The following is a 21,260-nucleotide window of genomic DNA, read 5'->3' as shown; positions in this document are numbered from 1 at the left end:
GTACTACCGCCCCAAGGTTCTTGTTTTGTTGCTCCTTTTCACTGCTTCTTCCGCCCGAGCGGTAGTACCGCCCGTGGAGCGGTAGTACCGCTCGTGTGCGGGCTGAGCACATAACGGTTGGATTTTCCCCCTCCTATAAAAGGGGGTCTTCTTCCCCAATGAACCTTATCCTTTGAGCTCGTGTTCTTTCCCCATTGTTGACCTTCTTCGAGCTTGCTAACTCTCAATCCCTCCATGGATTCTTGCTAGTTTTTGAGGGAAAAGAGAGAGGAGATCTAGATCCACATTTCCACCAATCACTTTCTCCTCTATGTGAGGGGAGCCCCTTGGATCTAGATCTTGGAGTTCTTGGTGTTCTCCTTCTTGTTCTTCCTCTCATTTTTCTCCCTAGCATTAGTTGCTTCGGTGGGATTTGAGAGAGAAGGACTTGGGCACTCCGTGTTGCCTTGCCATTGCATTTGGTGCATCGGTTTGAGTTCTCCACGGTGATACGTGGAATTTACAAGTTGAGAAGCTTATTACTCTTGGGTGCTTGGGCGCCCTAGACGGTTGGTGGTGTTCGGAGCTCAATCATTGTGGTGCAAAGCTCCGGGCAAGCGTCGGGGTCTCCAATTAGGTTGTGGAGATCACCCCGAGCAATTTGACGGGTACCGGTGACCGCCCCCAAGGGTTGCCAAAGTGTACGGGTTCGGTGACCGCCCCCAAGGGTTGCCATTTGTACGGGTTCGGTGACCGCCCTCAAGGGTCCCTTAGTGGAATCACGGCATCTTGCATTGTGCGAGGGCGTGAGGAGATTACGGTGGCCCTAGTGGCTTCTTGGGGAGCATTGTGCCTCCACACCGCTCCAAACGGAGATTAGCATCTGCAAGGTTGTGAACTTCGGGATACATCGTCGTCTCTGCGTGCCTCGGTTATCTCTTACCCGAGCTCTTTACTTATGAACTTTACTTTGTGTTAGCCATATTGTTTCTCGTCATATATCTTGCTATCACCTAGTAGTTTGTCTTGCTTAGCATAAGTTGTTGGTGCACATAGGTGAGCCTAGTTGTTGTAGGTTTTGTGCTTGACAAATTAACCGCTAGGTTTATTCCGCATTTGTTCAAGCCTAAACCGTAATTATTTTAAAGCGCCTATTCACCCCCCCTCTAGGCGACATCCTCGATCTTTCACAAGGGATGGATAAGACGATTCCCGAGCTCTTTGCAATGCTAAAAGTTGCGGAGGTAGAAATCAAGAAGGAGCATCAAGTGTTGATGGTTAATAAGACCATCGGTTTCAAGAAAAGGGCAAAGGGAAGAAGAAGGGGAACTTCAAGAAGAACAACAAGCAAGTTGCTGCTCAAGAGAAGAAACCCAAGTCTGGACCTAAGCCTGAGACTGAGTGCTTCTACTGCAAGCAGACTGGTCACTGGAAGCGGAACTGCCCCAAGTATTTGGCGGATAAGAAAGATGGCAAGGTGAACAAAGGTATATGTGATATACATGTTATTGATGTGTACCTTACCATAGCTCGCAGTAGCACCTGCGTATTTGATACTGGTTCTGTTGCTAATATTTGCAACTCAAAACAGGGACTACGGATTAAGCGAACACTGGCCAAGGACAAGGTGACGATGCGCGTGGGAAACGGTTCCAAAGTCGATGTGATCGCCGCCGGCACGCTACCTCTACATCTACCTTCAGGATTAGTATTAGACCTAAATAATTGTTATTTGGTGCCAGCGTTGAGCATGAACATTATATCTGGATCTTGTTTGATGCGAGACGGTTATTCATTTAAATCAGAGAATAATGGTTGTTCTATTTATATGAGTAATATCTTTTATGGTCATGCACCCTTGAAGAGTGGTCTATTTTTGATGAATCTCGATAGTAGTGATACACATATTCATAATGTTGAAACCAAAAGATGCAGAGTTGATAATGATAGTGCAACTTATTTATGGCACTGCCGTTTGGGTCATATTGGTGTAAAGCGCATGAAGAAACTCCATACTGATGGACTTTTGGAATCACTTGATTATGAATCACTTGGTACTTGCGAACCATGCCTCATGGGCAAGATGACTAAAACGCCGTTCTCCGGAACTATGGAGCGAGCAACAGATTTGTTGGAAATCATACATACAGATGTATGTGGTCCGATGAATGTTGAGGCTCGCGGCGGATATCATTATTTTCTCACCTTCACAGATGATTTAAGCAGATATGGGTATATCTACTTAATGAAACATAAGTCTGAAACATTTGAAAAGTTCAAAGAATTTCAGAGTGAAGTTGAAAATCATCGTAATAAGAAAATAAAGTTTCTACGATCTGATCATGGAGGAGAATATTTGAGTTACGAGTTTGGTCTACATTTGAAACAATGCGGAATAGTTTCGCAACTCACGCCACCCGGAACACCACAGCGTAATGGTGTGTCCGAACGTCGTAATCGTACTTTACTAGATATGGTGCGATCTATGATGTCTCTTACTGATTTACCGCTATCATTTTGGGGTTATGCTTTAGAGACGGTTGCATTCACGTTAAATAGGGCACCATCAAAATCCGTTGAGACGACGCCTTATGAACTGTGGTTTGGCAAGAAACCAAAGTTGTCGTTTCTTAAAGTTTGGGGCTGCGATGCTTATGTGAAAAAGCTTCAACCTGATAAGCTCGAACCCAAATCGGAGAAATGTGTCTTCATAGGATACCCAAAGGAGACTGTTGGGTACACCTTCTATCACAGATCCGAAGGCAAAACATTCGTTACTAAGAATGGATCCTTTCTAGAGAAGGAGTTTCTCTCGAAAGAAGTGAGTGGGAGGAAAGTAGAACTTGATGAGGTAACCGTACCTGCTCCCTTATTGGAAAGTAGTTCATCACAGAAACCAGTTCCTGTGACGTCTATACCAATTAGTGAGGAAGTTAATGATGATGATCATGAAACTTCAGATCAAGTTGTTACTGAACCTCGTAGGTCAACCAGAGTAAGATCCGCACCAGAGTGGTACGGTAATCCTGTTCTGGAGGTTATGTTACTAGACCATGACGAACCTACGAATTATGAAGAAGCGATGGTGAGCCCAGATTCCGCAAAATGGCTTGAGGCCATGAAATCTGAGATGGGATCCATGTATGAGAACAAAGTATAGACTTTGGTTGACTTGCCCGATGATCGGCAAGCCATTGAGAATAAATGGATCTTCAAGAAGAAGACAGACGCTGACGGTAATGTTACTGTCTATAAAGCTCGACTTGTTGCGAAAGGTTTTCGACAAGTTCAAGGGATTGACTACGATGAGACCTTCTCACCCGTAGCGATGCTTAAGTCTGTCCGAATCATGTTAGCAATTGCCGCATTTTATGATTATGAAATTTGGTAAATGGATGTAAAAATTGCATTCCTGAATGGATTTCTGGAAGAAGAGTTGTATATGATGCAACCGGAAGGTTTTGTTGATCCAAAGGGAGCTAACAAAGTGTGCAAGCTCCAGCGATCCATTTATGGACTGGTGCAAGCCTCTCGGAGTTGGAATAAACGCTTTGATAGTGTGATCAAAGCATTTGGTTTTGTATAGACTTTTGGAGAAGCCTGTATTTACAAGAAAGTGAGTGGGAGCTCTATAGCATTTCTGATATTAGGAAACTATATAGAATTTCTGGATAGCATAAAGGGATACTTGAATAAGAGTTTTTCAATGAAGGACCTCGGTGAAGCTGCTTATATATTGGGCATCAAGATCTATAGAGATAGATCAAGACGCTTAATTGGACTTTCACAAAGCAAATACCTTGACAAAGTTTTGAAGAATTTCAAAATGGATCAAGCAAAGAAAGGGTTCTTGCCCGTGTTACAAGGTGTGAAGTTGAGTAAGTCTCAATGCCCGACCACTGCAGAAGATAGAGAGAAGATGAAAGATGTTCCCTATGCTTCAGCCATAGGCTCTATCATGTATGCAATGCTGTGTACCAGACCTGATGAGTGCCTTGCTATAAGTTTAGCAGGGAGGTACCAAAGTAATCCAGGAGTGGATCACTGGACAGCGGTCAAGAACATCCTGAAATACCTGAAAAGGACTAAGGATATGTTTCTCGTTTATGGAGGTGACAAAGAGCTAGTCGTAAATGGTTACGTTGATGCAAGCTTTGACACTGATCCGGACGATTCTAAATCGCAAACCGGATACGTGTTTACATTGAACGGTGGAGCTGTCAGTTGGTGCAGTTCAAAACAAAGCGTCGTGGCGGGATCTACGTGTGAAGCGGAGTACATAGCTGCTTCGGAAGCAGCAAATGAAGGAGTCTGGATGAAGGAGTTCATATCCGATCTAGGTGTCATACCTAGTGCATCGGGTCCAATGAAAATCTTTTGTGACAATACTGGTGCAATTGCCTTGGCGAAGGAATCCAGATTTCACAAGAGAACCAAGCACATCAGGAGACGTTTCAACTCCATCCGGGATCTAGTCCAGGTGGGAGACATAGAAATTTGCAAGATACATACGGATCTGAATGTTGCAGACCCGTTGACTAAGCCTCTTCCACGAGCAAAACATGATCAGCACCAAGGCTCCATGGGTGTTAGAATCATTACTGTGTAATCTAGATTATTGACTCTAGTGCAAGTGGGAGACTGAAGGAAATATGCCCTAGAGGCAATAATAAAATTATTATTTATTTCCTTATATCATGATAAATGTTTATTATTCATGCTAGAATTGTATTAACCGGAAACATAATACCTGTGTGAATACATAGACAAACAGAGTGTCACTAGTATGCCTCTACTTGACTAGCTCGTTAATCAAAGATGGTTATGTTTCCTAGCCATTGACATGAGTTGTCATTTGATTAACGGGATCACATCATTAGGAGAATGATGTGATTGACTTAACCCATTTCGTTAGCTTAGCACTCGATCATTTAGTATGTTGCTATTGCTTTTTTCATGACTTATACATGTTCCTATGACTATGAGATTATGCAACTCCCGTTTACCTGAGGAACACTTTGTGTGCTACCAAACGTCACAACGTGACTGGGTGATTATAAAGGTGCTCTACAGGTGTCTCCGAAGGTACTTGTTGGGTTGGCGTATTTGGTATCTCTGGGCCCACTCGGTAATGCACATCACTATAAGCCTTGCAAGCATTGCAACTAATGAGTTAGTTGCGGGATGATGTATTACAGAACGAGTAAAGAGACTTGCCGGTAACGAGATTGAACTAGGTATTGAGATACCGACGATCGAATCTCGGGCAAGTAACATACCGATGACAAAGGGAACAACGTATGTTGTTATGCGGTCTGATCGATAAAGATCTTCATAGAATATGTAGGAGCCAATATGGGCATCTAGGTCCCGCTATTGGTTATTGACCAGAGAGGTGTCTCGGTCATGTCTACATAGTTCTCGAACCCGTAGGGTCCGCACGCTTAACGTTCGTTGACGATATAGTACTATGAGTTATGTATGTTGGTGACCGAATGTTGTTCTGAGTTTTGGATGAGATCACGGATATGACGAGGAACTCCGGAATGGTCCGGAAGTAAAGATTGATATGTGGATAGTAGTGTTTGATCTCCGGAAAGGTTCCGGAATCCATCGGAAGGGGTTCCGGATGTTTCCCGAAATGTTTGGGCACAAGAACACTTTATCTGGGCCAAAGGGGAAAGCCCACGAGGTTTTTGGAAAGCGCAAAAGAAAGTTTTGCGGAGTCCAGGGGCCAGACGCCAGGGTCCTTGGCGTCTGGGTCCAGACGCCGGGAACCCTGGCGTCTGGCCCTGGAGTCCGAGAAGGACTCTTGCCTTTCGGGTGAAACCGACTTTGTGGAGGCTTTTACTCCAAGTTTCGACCCCAAGGCTCAACATATAAATAGAGGGGTAGGGCTAGCACCCAAGACACATCAAGAAACACCAAGCCGTGTGCCGGCAACCCCGTCTCCTCTAGTTTATCCTCCGTCATAGTTTTCGTAGTGCTTACGCGAAGCCCTGCTAAGATTGTTCTTCACCAACACCATCACCACGCCGTCGTGCTGCCGGAACTCATCTACTACTTCGCCCCTCTTGCTGGATCGAGAAGGCGAGGACGTCACCGAGCCGAACGTGTGCAGAACTCGGAGGTGCCGTGCTTTCGGTACTTGGATCGGTCGGATCGTGAAGACGTACGACTACATCAACCGCGTTGATATAACGCTTCCGCTTACGGTCTATGAGGGTACGTAGATAACACTCTCCCCTCTCGTTGCTATGCATCACCATGATCTTGCGTGTGCGTAGGATTTTTTTTTGAAATTACTACGTTCCCCAACATAGAGAACAAGTTCACATCCCGGAAAATTAAGATGCAAAACATTTTGCAGATGCATCAGAATCTTCGATATCATTAGGTCCACGCGCAGCTACTCAATGATTTTGTGAAGTATATGTGGACCTACAATGGAAACAAAAGAACTAATGTTTGAGTTGTGCACTTAGAATAAATTTTATATAAGAACTATGTATTTTTGGTATCAACATTTATTATTTACGTATGACATTGACGTGTATGATGTAGTGTATGGATTGGAGAGTCCAGATAAGATATATGGATGTCGGGCACGAGACATGGGAGGCCGTCCGGATGCGTCCTTCGGCGTGTCCGGACGCGTGTCCGGACGCGTCCACGGATCGTATAGGAGGCCGGATCTTTCAAGTACGGCTGTATGATGCTCTAACACACCCGAAATGATCTCCGTTATAGTACATGTGGAGTTGCTGTCCAGTCCTGCCAACCCCATTGTCACTTGGCTAGTTGGCTAGACCCAAAAAGGGTGCAGCTTGCTTATTTTCCTCTTCTTCCCAGTTCCATCCTCCCCAAGCCCAGGCAGGCATGGCGCACCACGCGCCGTCCAACGCTCTCATACTCCTCCTGGTCCTCGCCTCCATCCAAGCCGGCAGAGGTGCGACGTCGCGTTCATCGCCGGCGGAATACGTGCCGGTTCGCGCCGTGGTGTACCGATCGGTGGCGCTCCCGGTCGCGACGGTAGCTGCCGCCGGGGACGAGGTGCCGGGCGGAGGAAGTTACGAGCCGTTCCAGCTGTGCATGGGGTGCCGGTGCTGCGCGGCGGCAGGGAGCGGCAGCAACGCCAGCGCGAGCAGCTCATGCGTGGACACGCGGTGCTGCTACGCCATCGACTGCAACGTCCCCGGCAAGCCCTTCGGCGTCTGCGCCTTCTCCCCCCGCACATGCGGCTGCGGCGCCGACGCCGGCGCCGGCAACAACTGCACCACCACCTAGGGACACCGATCACCCTCGTCACCGATCATCCTCATCCAACCTGCTAGCTGTTTTCGACATGCTATTACTTTTACTTCAATTTGGAAAAAAGGTTATATGCCTACAAAATGGCACTGCAGATATAGCTCACGATTTGTTTTTCATTTCCTTGTACTACTGGTGTCAATTCTTTTGGGTACTGTCGAAATAATTTTACTCGTCTCTAGAGAGTTGGCAGCTGTTGTATTTGACTCATTTTGCCTCCTTTTCTGCGGAAACGAAAATTTCGGTGTTGACTCGTTGCAAAGCATCGCAAGATAGACAGGTACCAGTACCTAACCTTCACTTTCCAAAGCACTGAATCTTGCACGCACCCAAGAAAAAAAGTTGCACTGACTATGACTGCACTTAGATGCCAATACGAGCATATATGAAGCATCCGTCAATAATTGTGCTGTCGTGCATGGTCATTTGATGCCAAGTGGCACGACGACATATGCACCAAATCTCCATCAATCAAATGCCAGTAAGCTCTGGCTAGCACTCAAGCCTCCCTCTGCTTTTTCCAATCAAATATCAAATCTTTTCCTTCCCTTTATTCTCCAAAACGAAAATCATTGGGGAAATAAATTCGATTGGCACACAAGGGAGAATGACCAGTGCGATATATTCTTACGACGAACAAGTGATCTCCTGATACCACTACATCAGATGTGCGGTAGATTCTTACGACGAAGCGATACCAGCACATCAGATTTGGACTGGACGCTACCAGGTCCGTGGAGAATAAGAGCCACACCGCGCAATCAAGGACAAGCAGTCACAAGGCTTATTTTAGGCAAGAGTGGCAGCGGATGATAATTAGAGAGTTCATCAGAAATACATCTATCTGGCTAGGAGAAAAGAGCGCGGTACTCGGTGGCCTCATGAGCCATTTCTTCCATGCTTCTATCTTTTCTTTCGACGTCCAGGTCAAGCTTCTCCTTCATTTCCTTCTCTTTCACGTCAATCTGTTACAAGGCAAAATAACAAGCCTTATGTCAGAATCAACCAGAAAAGAAAACTGGATCAGATAATATCAACGGAACACCAAGGTTATTTTACCGCATCATATATTTCATCGTTTTTCTCAAAATCTCCTTTCTTCCTGGGGATGACGTGGATGTGGACATGGGCAACTGTTTGGCCAGCCTGAGGACCATCCTGATAAGTACAAATAGCTATAATTCAGCAGTGCTCCTTCTTCCGCCATTGATTATTGTGAGTTTGTAAGGCAAAGGTGAACAAATTAACCAAAGGAAAAACCACAGTAGTCAAATGTAACTTATTCCACAGCTAACACATTCTATTTTGTTGTGTACCACAACAGGAAAATCAATAAGGTGAACCCCTTTAAATTGTACTACCTCTGTTCCTAAATATAAGACGTTTTTGAACTACCAAAACATCTTATATTTGTGAACGGAGGGAGTAGAAGCAAACTACATAAAATTTGGACGCTGAGCTATTCACCACATAGATATAGACTTTACCTGAATCGCGAATGTGATGGAAGAAGCTTTGTGGTACTGCTCGAGCTTTGCACCAACTTCTTTTGCAGTTACCCACAAATCACTAGTCTCATCAGAACTTAGATCAGCAAATCGTTTCACCTCACGTTTGGGGCACACGAGCACATGTGTGTATTGTCAAGGTAAAATGGTATATACGATAAAGCATGTGTTCTCATCATATGAAACTTTAAACCGTAATAGATGCTAAACTCCAAATGATAAATGTTGTGAACAGCTGAACGGCAGGACAAAAAAAACAATGGGGTATTACCTCAAGTAAAAGTTATATACCTGGAACTAACTGCTGCATACAACTCGACTATATTTTCATAAGATGAAGATCAATTGGTTGGGATGACATGACATTTAATATTATTACTTTTAAAGAATTAATGACGGATGTTTCAACCACTTTTTATAAGCCACTCACATACATGAAACCAGATTCTAGTATCGACATCCTTGACATCTCGATTTTATCTATATATCAATGCAAAAGGCTATGAAAATATGCGGCAATATATTCTCCAATTGATAACAAAAATCAGTCATCCTTTTTTGTTGGAAGTGTTTGGACTGTATCCATGAGATTTAGCAGGCATAAACAAGCAAGTGAATCAAAGTAATCGATAGTATGACAAAACCAGGAGACCGCATCCAGGCATGTCCTCATTAGCACTCCCATAACTCTAAATCTCAGAAATGTCTTTGCCAAATCAAAGGATATGACCTGCAGAGTAAGATTGACATAGATAAATACAAAATAGCAGCCAGAAGTACAAAAGATACAAATCTAAAATTACAAATAGCTGTCGTACAAAATGGTAACAGAAACAAATCCACCATTCATGAACATGGTGATTTGTACATAAGAGTCAAATGTGATTGAATGGAATGGATTTGCAATTGTCCAAACAGATAACTTCAACGGATTATATGTGTAAGAACTACATAGGACGGCACGAATGGGTAACTAAGAACTACTCCCTCCGTCCCAAAATAAGTGTCTCAATTTTGTACTAGCTCTAGTGCAAATTTGTACTAAGTTCAAGACACTTATTTTGGGACGGAGGGAGTATAAAGGAAAGCATGCATTGCAGGATCCTGAGATTGAGGACTAGGAACCCTGTGCCGATAAAACTAAACAAGGCACCGTGAGAGGGATGCATAGCATTCTCTTAAGCAAAGAAAAAAGCTTGACTGCAGAGTACTTAGTTAAATGTTTAGGCTTCGGAGAAGGGGATCCATGTGCCCAAAAATAAAGAATGAAACCCGTTCCGCTACTTGTTTCTCCCAGGTTAACGTTGATGCTACAGAACTGCAGAAGATCTCCATGCTCGAAGCTGGGCATAACTCCCAGAAATAAACGAAATTACGATCTAATCTATCTAACACGATCCAGTGTGTTAAAATTACTTTCATGGTGGTCTGAAGAGTGAATTTCTTGTCGATCATCTGGTCTACAAAAAAAATCTTATGTGCCATCAGCCGCATTCGCAAGGGCGGGCTAATTTTTCTAAGCATGTGTCACATGCGATTCATCGAGATATATACCTAGCGTGATTCTAAGCCAGGAGCGGCAGACTGGCATTGAATAGTTGCAGCAAACAAAACCCTAGAGGCAAGGCAAGGGAAAGGGGCGAAGAGGGAGTCGAGACTACCAGGGAGGAGGGGGCGGAGGTTGACCATGGCGTAGGTGAGGGGCGTGGCGTGGAAGACCTCCCTCGCGTCAATCTTATACGGCCCGAACTTGTACCGCAGCGGCTCTTCCATCCTCGAGGGCAGCGCGGAGGTGGGAGCGGGGAAGACGAGGAGAAGACGGAGCACGGAAGGTCGGAAGCGGACGCAGGCAGCAAGGAGGCCGCGGCGGCGGGGCGATTGGGGAGACCGGGAGAGGGCGGAGAGCTCAAGGAGCAGCAGCAGTACAGCCGGCCGAGAGCAAGAACAGCGAGTTTTTCTTTTTTCTTTTTTGAGAATAGCGAGTTTTTTTAGGGAGTTTTTTTTTTGAGATGCATCACCCGTTATTTATTAAGAGAGAATTCCTTGTTTGGCCCTTTTTAAAATTTGCTTCTCTATTTGGCCCTAAAAAAGTTATTCTTCCCGTTACGACACTACATCTTCATTTTGTTCCCTATTTGACACTTCCGTCCGTTTTGCCCACTAACGGTGTAAGTGATACATGAAAAGACGATTTTGCCTCTCACGAAGATAGTTGATGTATACATGCAGTTTTCTGATGTATTTATAATATTTAGTTAAGCTGATGTATGATGGTTTAGTAAAGGTGGTTAGCACGAACAAAGAATGTGGAATCTTGAGTCAAAGTCTATGAGTCAGCACCGAGTGCTTAAACAGGCAAGTGTGCCGGTTTTATTTCCTCGAGGATGATCTTAACAAATTAGTTTAGGGCTGGGCTCACTGGTCATAGATTGTCTAGCCTCTAAGTGAGAGAACACGGTAAACTTGCACCAAGATGATAATCATTAAGAAAACTCCGTGTCATCCGGGATGTGCACGTGGTAGCTGAAAACTCCTAGCGGTCTGGCGAGAAGCCATTGATGTCCTCGCTGTTGGCAAGCCATCAAATCGGTGTCCTGTCCCGTGTTCGCGTGTGCATATGTTTTGATCAATCAATCAGCCGGCGGTGATTAGTGTAGTGCTACTCCACATCGATTACTCTAGTCGGAGGTGATTAGCTAGTTTGATACTGTACATACATCAATTTGGTTGCGTTGTTTTTTGAAAAATCCATCCACCTGCTTACTTCCTAGTGTTCGCACACGAACACGTTATCGTGTACCACCAACATCGAGGGTGATGCACCGCAGCTCACGTCGAAGGAGACCCGCGGTACACAAGCAATCCGGCGGGTGCTTTTCAGGACCCGAAACCCCACGCGCCCAGGAAGGACCCCGTCTGGACGCGCGGCGGTTATAGGCTGCCCTCGGTCGGTTCACCCGCCCCTAGAGCCTCGAGGATCGCTGCCCTTCAACATGAAGAACGAACGAAGAACGAGAGAGAAAGAACCAGGGAGAGATGTAAAATTAGGGTAAAAAGTAGATGGGTTTTGCGATTGTGTGTTGTTCAATTGGCCGTCACCTCTTATCAATATAAAAGGCGGATGGACTTTCCGTATAAGAAAAAGGACTCCAAATCACGTCCAAATCTTTACAAAATTAACCGAATTCGGATTTAGATAAGTCTGGGATAACAATTTGGTTTTTAGGCCCCACAGACCACAAATGACCTCGGATGAAGATGAGCCCAAAAGAAAATTTGACCGTTTCAACGAGACGAACAACTTTCGTGCTGAACACATTTTGATTCAAGGCCATCTTCAGGGCCGCACCTCTCGTGCAATACAGACAGTCACTCGCGCTACCCATCAGACACCATGTCTGATGGGGCGGGCCAGTTTTGGCTCATGATAGGGCCACATTCAGATGGCTCTAACTTTTACGTACGATTTGGGATTGAGACGATTTTTATATTAAAATCGACCGTTTCGACAAGACAAAGACAATTTGTGCAGAAAGTTTTCTCATTTGAGGCAGCCCTTGAGGCGTAACTAGCCGAACAGTGCTCTGGATACAAAATCTCAGTATTTCGAACACAACTTCTGTTGGGGAACGTAGCATGCAATTTCAAAAAAATTCCTACGCTCACGCAAGATCTATCTAGGAGATGCATAGCAACGAGAGGGGGAGAGTGTGTCCACGTACCCTCGTAGACCGAAATCGGAAGCGTTTGACAACATGGTTGATGTAGTCGAACTTCTTCTCGTTCTGACCGATCAAGCACCGAACGTACGGCACCTCCGAGTTCTGCACATGTTCAGCTCGATGACGTCCCTCGAACTCTTGATCCAACAAAGTTTCGAGGGAGAGTTTCGTCAGCACGACGGCATGGTGACGGTGATAGTGAAGTGATCCGCGTAGGGCTTCGCCTAAGCACTACGACAATATGACCGGAGGTGTAAACTGTGGAGGGGGGCACTGCACATGGCTAGGAATCAATGTTGTGTGTTCTACCGGTGCCCCCCCCCCCCACACACACACACACACACACACACATATATATATATATATGTGGGAGATGGAGAGGGGCAGCAAGGGGTGCCCCAAGTAGGAGTAGTCCTACTTGGGCGCCTCCTACAAGTCGGCCTCCCCCTTCCATAAGTGTCGGAGGGGGTAGGAAAGAGAGGGGGGAAGGAAAGAGAGGGGGGAAGGAAAGGGGGAGGCCGAATCCTCCCCTCTCCTTCTCCCTTCCCTCCTTTCCTTTCCCCCTTATTTCGGCCTATAGGGGGTGCACCAGGCCCTTAAGGGCTGGTCTGTCCCTCTCTTGGCCCATTAGGCCCATATAGTTTGCCGGGGGTTGCCCGGAACCCCTTCCGGTGACCCGATACGTACCCGGTACCCCCGGAACACTTCCGGTGTCCAAATACTATCGTCCTATATATGAATCTTTACCTCTAGACCATTCCGAGACTCCTCGCCATGTCCATGATCTCATCCGGGACTCCGAACAATATTCTATCACCAAATCACATAACTCATATAATACAAAATCGTCATCAAACATTAAGCGTGCGGACCCTACGAGTTCGAGAACTATGTAGACATGACCGAGACATCTCTCCGGTCAATAACCAATAGCGGAACCTGGATGCTCATATTGGTTCCTACATATTCTACGAAGATCTTTATCGGTCAAACACTGGTCTGCGTCGGTCCTATACAAACGGTTTTTAACCCCTTTCCGCGAAGGCATTTGGAACCGTCGCCTAGTGAGTGTGGGCGATAGGGGGGTCCTTCCCACACGGCCCAGAAACCGTCGGCGAAATGAGGTCGTGTGCGCCGGCGGGCGCTCAAATACGGAAATACGTACAATAGAGCTAAAAATACAATTATACAGCGAAATTGTTTCCGGTCGCAAATACATCCCACACAGTCAGTCCCCTCTAAACGTTTCCGTTCGTATGTACATCCCACACAGTCGCTCCAAGGAAAACGTTTCCGTTCACAGGTACATCACACACATTTTTTCCTGTTAAATCGTTTGCGTTATTGAATGTATCACACACGGTCTGTAGAAGAAACTGTGTGGCAAAGGCTGTCCATCACACACGTTTTTTATGTGGTAAACGTTTGCGCAAGGTGGCCTAACGCAAACAGTTTTCAAGAGAAAGTCGTGTGTGATTGTTCATTGATCCAACACGGTTTATTCCTAGAAACTGTGTGCGTTGCCTGAGGTTATCGCCCACGGTATTTTTTCAACAACCGTTTGCAATACAAAACCCAATTAGCAGGCTAATTGCCCTATTATTAATAATCCATTTATTAATCTAATTGACATCCACATTAAGCACATAATATATTTCATTTCCATATTAAGGAAGCAGAATTTCATAATTGAAATACATCAGAGTACAACATGATATAGCTTCAGCACTCAGCTACCCCATTACACAACTGCACCAGCACCAAGTTTCACATGCAACATGTAGAACTTTTGGAAATTAGCATCATAGACGGTATATAGACAGATGCATCTCATCTGGAAAACTGCTGAAGCGGAAGGCGAATATTGAGCCTTCATTCATGTTGAAGGTCTTTGCAACTTCAGGCCAGTGCATGTGGATGATTGACCGTACGTCCTTCGTCCTCTTCAGGAACACTTCAATATTGAACCGTGGGTGTTGTATGAAAACGCCTCCTGACCATAGAGGTGGGTTGAGAGGTAATCATCAGTGAACTGCTTTGGAAAGGCCTGAAAACAAGGATGTGCATAAATATCTTCTCTATATTGAAAATGGGGCAAAGGAATAAAAAAAGGCAAGGTAACCATCTTGTAGTGAACTGATGTCTTCTTCATTATGCAGACAAAGATCTTGTTGTTTTTTGTCGCTAATTTCTTTATCCTAACAATATTTCTGAGTTTCTTAATTTGATTGATATTCATGGACAACTCATTTTCCCATATGCAAAAAGGGTCGAACAGTGGGTCAAAACCTCTGACAGCAGGACCTACATGTGCAAGACAAAATTGTTAAAAACCAAAATATTAGAATGGTTCCTGCAATTGCACAATAATGCACTACAAAAAAAAGACACATCCGTGACATTTTGGGCCGAACGAATTTTTTTCTGTCATACATATGACACTTCTGCGACGATAATTGTGACAAAACCCGGTATCATCATAGATGTGGTGGGCTCCTACTTCTATGACAAAAAATCATGACAGAAAATGGGCTTTTCGTCCTGGGCGGGCCGGAGACGCAGCTGCATGACATTCTTTGGGCCGTCCATGACGGAAAAAACCGTGGTAGAAGCGAGGGGGAGGAAAATTTCGGGGAGTTCCCGGTTACGGTGGGAGGTCGGGGGCCGAGCGATGTGCATTTCTCTCGTACACGTACGCGCGTGTGTGCGAGGCGTTGGCTCTAACTGAACCCGAGCGAGGCGTTGGGCTCTAACTGAACCCGAGCGATTGCACTGCAGGCTACGCGTTACTGAACCCGAGCGATCGATCGATGGCTGTTAACTGAACCCGATCGAGCGATTCCTTCGCTACTGCTGCTAACTGAAGCCGATCGATTGGATGAACAGTGAGCGTTGCGGGGGGGGGGGGGTGGATGAACAGTGAGCGGTGGCGTTGCCTCTGGATGAACAGGACCCCGTGGTGTGGTGGAGGGCTGGATGAACAGTAGACGGTGGAGGGGTGCCCGTGGAGGGGTGGTTGAACAGGACCCCGTGGTGTGGAGGGCTGGATGAACAGTAGACGGTGGAGGGGTGCCCGTGGAGGGGTGGTTGAACAGTAGCCGGTGGAGTAGCGCGCGGTGGAGGCTGGATGAACAGGAGCCCGTGGAGGCTGGAGGAGGTCGACGGTAGCCCGTGGAGGCTGGAGGAGGTCGACGGTGGAGATGAACAGTATCCCGTGGAGTCCCGTTTTGCGGTACGCCACACCCCTCCCGATGAACAGGACCCCCGTTTCGACCGTAGGAGGTCCGTTTCGTCCGTTTTGCGGTACGCCACACCCCTCCCGATCAACAGGACCCCCGTTTCGACCGTAGGAGGTCCGTTTCGTCCGTTTTGCGGTACGCCACACCCCTCCCGATCAACAGGACCCCCGTTTCGACCGTAGGAGGTCCGTTTCCTCCGTTTTGCGGTACGCCACACCCCTCCCGATCAACAGGACCCCCGTTTCGACCGTAGGAGGTCCGTTTCCTCCGTTTTGCGGTACGCCACACTCCTCCCGATCAACAGGACCCCCGTTTCGACCGTAGGAGGTCCGTTTCCTCCGTTTTGCGGTACGCCACACCCCTCCCCATGAACACGACGCATTCCGTTGCCTCCCCATGAACACGACGCATTCCGTTGCCTCCCCATGAACACGACGACGACGCTGTTTCTCCGTTCCGACCCAGCCATGTACACGAGCCCTCGCCGTACGTATGCGCGAGTAGGCGTTCGAGACCCTGCCCGTATGTACGTACGTGGCCGTATTTTCTTTCTTGCACCCTGGCCGCTGTACGTACGTGTACATGCTACGTGCGCGCCTCTACTACGACACGTACGCGCCTCTACTACGACACGTGCGCGCCTCTACATCGACCAGTATATATGTACGTACACGTTCGCGACCAGAATGACAACGCTACGTACGCTTCGACCAGGTGGGTCCCGACTGTCAGGCACTTCCTTGCCTGCGAAGATGTAGCTGGTGGGTCCCAGCAGTCAGGGGGGCGAATCGTTTTGGTTTTTTTTGCCCGGACGCACTTCCTTGCGTGCGAAGATGTAGCTGGTGGGTCCCAGCAGTCAGGGGGCGAATCGTTTTTTTTGCCCGGACGCACTTCCTTGCGTGCGAAGGTGTAGCTGGTGGGTCCCAGCAGTCAGGGGGGAAACGTTTTTTTCGCGAAATACGGTGGCCCGTCCGGTGGGTCCCTGCTGTCAGGTGGAGGAATCATTATTTTCCGCGTAATAAGGAGGCACTTCCTTGCTGCCGCCGTGGACCCAGCTGTCAGCCTCTCCACGTACAGTCCACGTCCGATGGAAGTCGTTCCTTGACCACGTTGACCACGCCGCGCCGAGAGCACCAGGGCGGTGGACGACGGCGAGGCCTAGGAAGGGGACGACGCGGAGCCGGTGAAGACGCGGCAGTGGATGCCCACGCGGAGAGGAGTATGAGGGTTCACTCGTTCGGCTGCGGTGTGAGGCTGCCGTCGCCGCAGGGCCTGGCCAGCGGTGGGAATAGTAGGGGGCGGTGAGGCCTCCGCGGCAGCACAGCCGGCCACGGGAGGCAGGAGCAGGCGGCACGACCGGCGCTGCTTTGGGCGGCTGGAGCAAGAAGACCAGAGGTTGAAGAAGCACTACGGCCGTTGGATGGACATCGTACGGTCACTGGAGCTAGAATCGTTCATATTGACTAAGTTGACAAAGCCCTCCGTCCCCGTCAACTTAGTAGGCCCACAAGTCAGCCTCCCACCAAGGTGGGTCCCAGCTAGCAGGGGGAGTATTCATTTTTTTGTGCGTAATAAGGAGGCACTTCCGGTGGGTCCGAGCTGACAGCGGGGGGAACGTTTTTTTCGCGAAATACGGTGGCCCGTCCGGTGGGTCCCAGCAGTCAGGGGGGAAACGTTTTTTTCGCGAAATAAGGTGGCCCGTCCGGTGGGTCCCCGCTGTCAGGTGGAGGAATAATTATTTTGCGCGTAATAAGGAGGCACTTCCTTGCGGCCGCCGTGGACCCAGCTGTCAGCCTCTCCACGTACAGTACTCTTCCGATGGAAGTCGGTCGTTGACCACGTTGACCACGCCGCGCCGAGAGCACCAGGGCGGTGGACGACGGCGAGGCCTAGGAAGGGGACGACGCGGAGCCGGGGAAGACGCAGCAGTGGAAGCCCGCGCGGAGAGGAGTACGAGGGTTCACTGGTTCGGCTGCGGTGTGAGGCTGCCGTCGCCGCAGAATAACAGGGGGTGTGGGTGAGTGGAGGGATGGCCTGGCCAGCGGTGGGAGTAGTATGGGGGCGGTGAGGCCTCCGCGGCAGCACAGCCGGCCACGGGAGGCAGGAGCAGGCGGCACGACCGGCGCTGCTTTGGGCGGCTGGACCAAGAAGACCAGAGGTTGAAGAAGCACTACGGCCGTTGGATGGACATCGTACGGTCACTGAAGCTAGAATCGTTTATATTGACTAAGTTGACAAAGCCCTTGGTACGCTCCAACTTAGTAGGCCCACAGGTCAGCCTCCGAAACGGTGCGCCCCAGATGTCAGGGGGAGGAATCATTTTTTGGGCGGCCGAAGCTAAGAATATCCGAGATTGAAGAAGAAGCACGACATCCGTTGGATAGACATCCAACGGCCACTGCTGCTAGAACCGTGTGTTGACTATAATAAGTTGACAAAGCCTTGCATACGCGTCAACTTATTTTTTTAGGGGACGCGTCACTTAGTAGGCCCACAAGTGTGTGGCAGAGAACTTATAGCCCATTTGCGTTTTGTAAGAATGTACAACCCATTTTTGAATTCTAATGGAATTTACAACAGCCCATTTACAGTTTGTTAAAAGTACAGCCCATTTTCTAGCTAGGACAACGATTAATAATTTCAACCAACCGTTGAAGACAGAATTCAATAAAATTTCCCACATTTTGATGGGATCCGAAATATTTTTATCCCGAAATTTCTAGTCAGATTAAATATAAATTTGTATTACGTAAAAATCCAACGAAACATTGCGCGCGCAACAATGAAAATTTAAGATTTTCAAAATCCATAAATAATATTTTATAAACTAATTTCGTGTTTGGTGCATTTTTTATAGTTACTGCCCAGTTTTTATAATTACATCCCATTTATTATTTTTTAAAGCCCATTTTCCTGTTAAGCCTAATGCATCCCTCCTAGGAAAGATTTGCAGCCCAGCGGGGCGGAGAATAACAAGTTGACCTTGCCTGGGTATTCCTCAAAAAGACGTATAGCTGGGCTAGCCATTTTCATCTTGAAAAAATTAGTATCTGGGCTGGATATCTGGCCTGGGCTAGACGGGCCACAGCCCGCCCAGTTAATACCCTGCTCTCCTCTGAACAACAACGAAATCATCGCCAAGAAAAACTCTGCAGTGCTCACGCCTCAAAAACACAAATACTGCTCGAGCTGCTTGGTCCCAGCTGTCGGCCGCACCTTGTGCAATTCTCTCGTTTATATTGACTACATAGGTTGACAATGGTGTGGGACCGTGATGTCAGGAAACCAGGAGAAAGCAAAAAAAATATAGTTGTACATAATAAGGAGGCACTTGCGTACGTACGGCTATGGCCCTAGTGGGTCCCTAGTGTCATCCAGTCAAAATAAAGTCATCTCCTGAATCCTCATGTTCGTTGACGATGTTAACAATGCTCGGCGCCACGGCGAGCGCAACAACTCGAAGGACAACGGAGAGGGCCTCGCGGGCCCTACGGATGGTCTGATACAGCGCCCGCTGCTCATTCAGGAAGCCAGGATCATCGGACACCTATGAGCACCTTCGAGAAACTGAGACGGCATGAAACGGTAAGGCCGCGCTTGGGAGCTCTGGTTTATTTCAAACCTGTATTAACATACAAGTGTAATTTACTCGTCATCGGAAACAACGCGTAAAATACAGGCGTAATGAAACCGAGGGCCCGAGGTCTGTAAGTAAAACCGGCGGGTTACGCGTGTAATTTGAGAGACCAGTGTATATTTTACGAGCACTGCTATATGGACGACATTACCAGACGATACATGCACGACGTGCGTATCATGCCATCCATGGGCAAGGCTGAAACAGCAGCTAACGGCTGGATTAGCAATCGTCCGAGTGTCGTTCAGCGTTTTTATCGTGTGTGAAGTACTTCCGATATTTTACTAGTCGAAATCGACCAACCAAGCGCCTTCGCCCGAGACCATCTGCTTTAATTTACAAGCGTCAGTTTTACAAGCGGTTTTGGTTGGAAAACGACGATCCAATCACGGCCTAATATCATGAGTTGGTCGGAAGATCATATGGTTTCACGTCTAACCTACCCGACTTGTCGTATAGGCTATGAATGAAACATCAGACGATGAACTTCTTAAGCACGGAAACAACAGAAGAGGATGATCTTCTTAACAAGCAAATCACTGGCATTAGATCGACATGCAAAACAATACGAAGCATTATTCTCAGGAGGCACGGTGAACAGCTCGTGATGCCGCATGCCACAACATTCCAAGCTCAACTTTGCAATCAAACACAAGGCCTGGCATTACATAGACAATATTCAGAACAAACTCTTAACACAGGAATATCTCAGCAGAGTAACTATTTACTTCTAAACTGAACACAGGAATAGGAAAAAACACTCGACGCTGCTCACAGCAAGGGCGTCCCACTCAAAAATATCAAATGCATGTCTTCTGGCTAACATCAATGAGCAAATTTTGACAAGGTTTTCCAATTCCAATATATTAAACTAACGTCTTCTTGCTAACATCAATGATTAAACTTTGACAAGCTTTTCCCATTCAAAATATGTAATGCCTATGATCGTGGAGTCCTGTCGTAGCTTCTTGTACTTGTTTGGGCACTTTTTGCCCAGGGCACTCCACGTGTTGTTAAATTGCCAATGGTCTCTGCAGACTAGTCATGTCACCGGTGTCTAATAATACTCTGTAAAGCTTCTCGGTCATTCCTTCTGTAATGTAGCGCAAACAGTGACTGCTTCTTTCTGCAAAGTGGAACGACCAACTGGACCCAGTAATGCAGCAGTTTGCCTTGGACACATTGGCTCCTTTTGTGCAGTTCAACTAAAATCGAAGTCGGAATAAAACCGAGCTTTAATTTTGATATCCCTGTAAGCAACAATAGGTATAAGGGAAACAATTACTGAGAAATAACGGTTGATGACTTGTACTCCCAGAAGAAAAGCATCTACTGATCTACTTTATCTTAATGGGAAACAAAGCAGGAGAGTAGCAATTCTCCATCAGTGTGATTCATTCATATTGACTGAGACATTATCTTAACAATGCCTTGTTTCAACATGTATAAAGAACGACAAAGCAGAAAAGTACCATTCCTAAAACAATGCAACTGATTCATTTTAACAGAGACATTATCTTAACAATACCTTGGTTAAACATGTAGAAAGAACTACAAAGCAGGATAGTACCATTCCTAACAAGTGTTGCAGTTTTGAACTAAGATTCAGTAGTTAATTAATTCTGAGAGTGGCATTGCTTAATTTTACCAGCGGCATTAGATTAACGAAAAGCATAAACAGTTCCAGGGGAGAGTGGGCGCAACAACAGTATGTGCTTCCATCTACTTATAAAGGGGGTGATGCAGAGTTTGTTGTAACAAAGCAACAAGCATCATGTCTGGGTTGGTCCCATTTTTGTTCACTACTTAATGGGAAAAGACAGCAATACAATAGCTTCAATTCAACATTTATTTAAAACAGTAC

The 21,260-nt window shown here is 46.8% G+C and overlaps 2 protein-coding genes across 2 annotated transcripts; one reads left to right on the top strand and one right to left on the bottom strand.

The window, feature by feature from the left end:
- The first annotated feature begins 6,745 nt into the window (after positions 1 to 6,745).
- On the top strand, positions 6,746 to 7,500 carry LOC123096517 (uncharacterized). Its single transcript, XM_044518262.1, has one exon. It carries the CDS (start codon positions 6,859 to 6,861, stop codon positions 7,264 to 7,266), a length of 408 nt encoding a protein of 135 aa, XP_044374197.1. The 5' UTR covers positions 6,746 to 6,858; the 3' UTR covers positions 7,267 to 7,500.
- Positions 7,501 to 7,819: 319 nt separating this feature from the next.
- On the bottom strand, positions 7,820 to 10,777 carry LOC123096516 (bifunctional bis(5'-adenosyl)-triphosphatase/adenylylsulfatase FHIT). The gene is made up of 4 exons (XM_044518261.1): positions 10,458 to 10,777; positions 8,778 to 8,924; positions 8,350 to 8,448; positions 7,820 to 8,255 (listed from the first exon to the last, which is right to left on the bottom strand). Exons 1-4 carry the CDS (start codon positions 10,569 to 10,571, stop codon positions 8,139 to 8,141), a joined length of 477 nt encoding a protein of 158 aa, XP_044374196.1. The 5' UTR covers positions 10,572 to 10,777; the 3' UTR covers positions 7,820 to 8,138.
- Positions 10,778 to 21,260: the final 10,483 nt, after the last annotated feature.

Source organism: Triticum aestivum, chromosome 4D, assembly GCF_018294505.1.
Source record: "Triticum aestivum cultivar Chinese Spring chromosome 4D, IWGSC CS RefSeq v2.1, whole genome shotgun sequence".
Lineage (NCBI taxonomy): Eukaryota > Viridiplantae > Streptophyta > Magnoliopsida > Poales > Poaceae > Triticum > Triticum aestivum.
The sequence above is the reverse complement of the archived record's forward strand: the minus strand, read 5'-3'. Positions and strand labels throughout refer to the sequence as shown.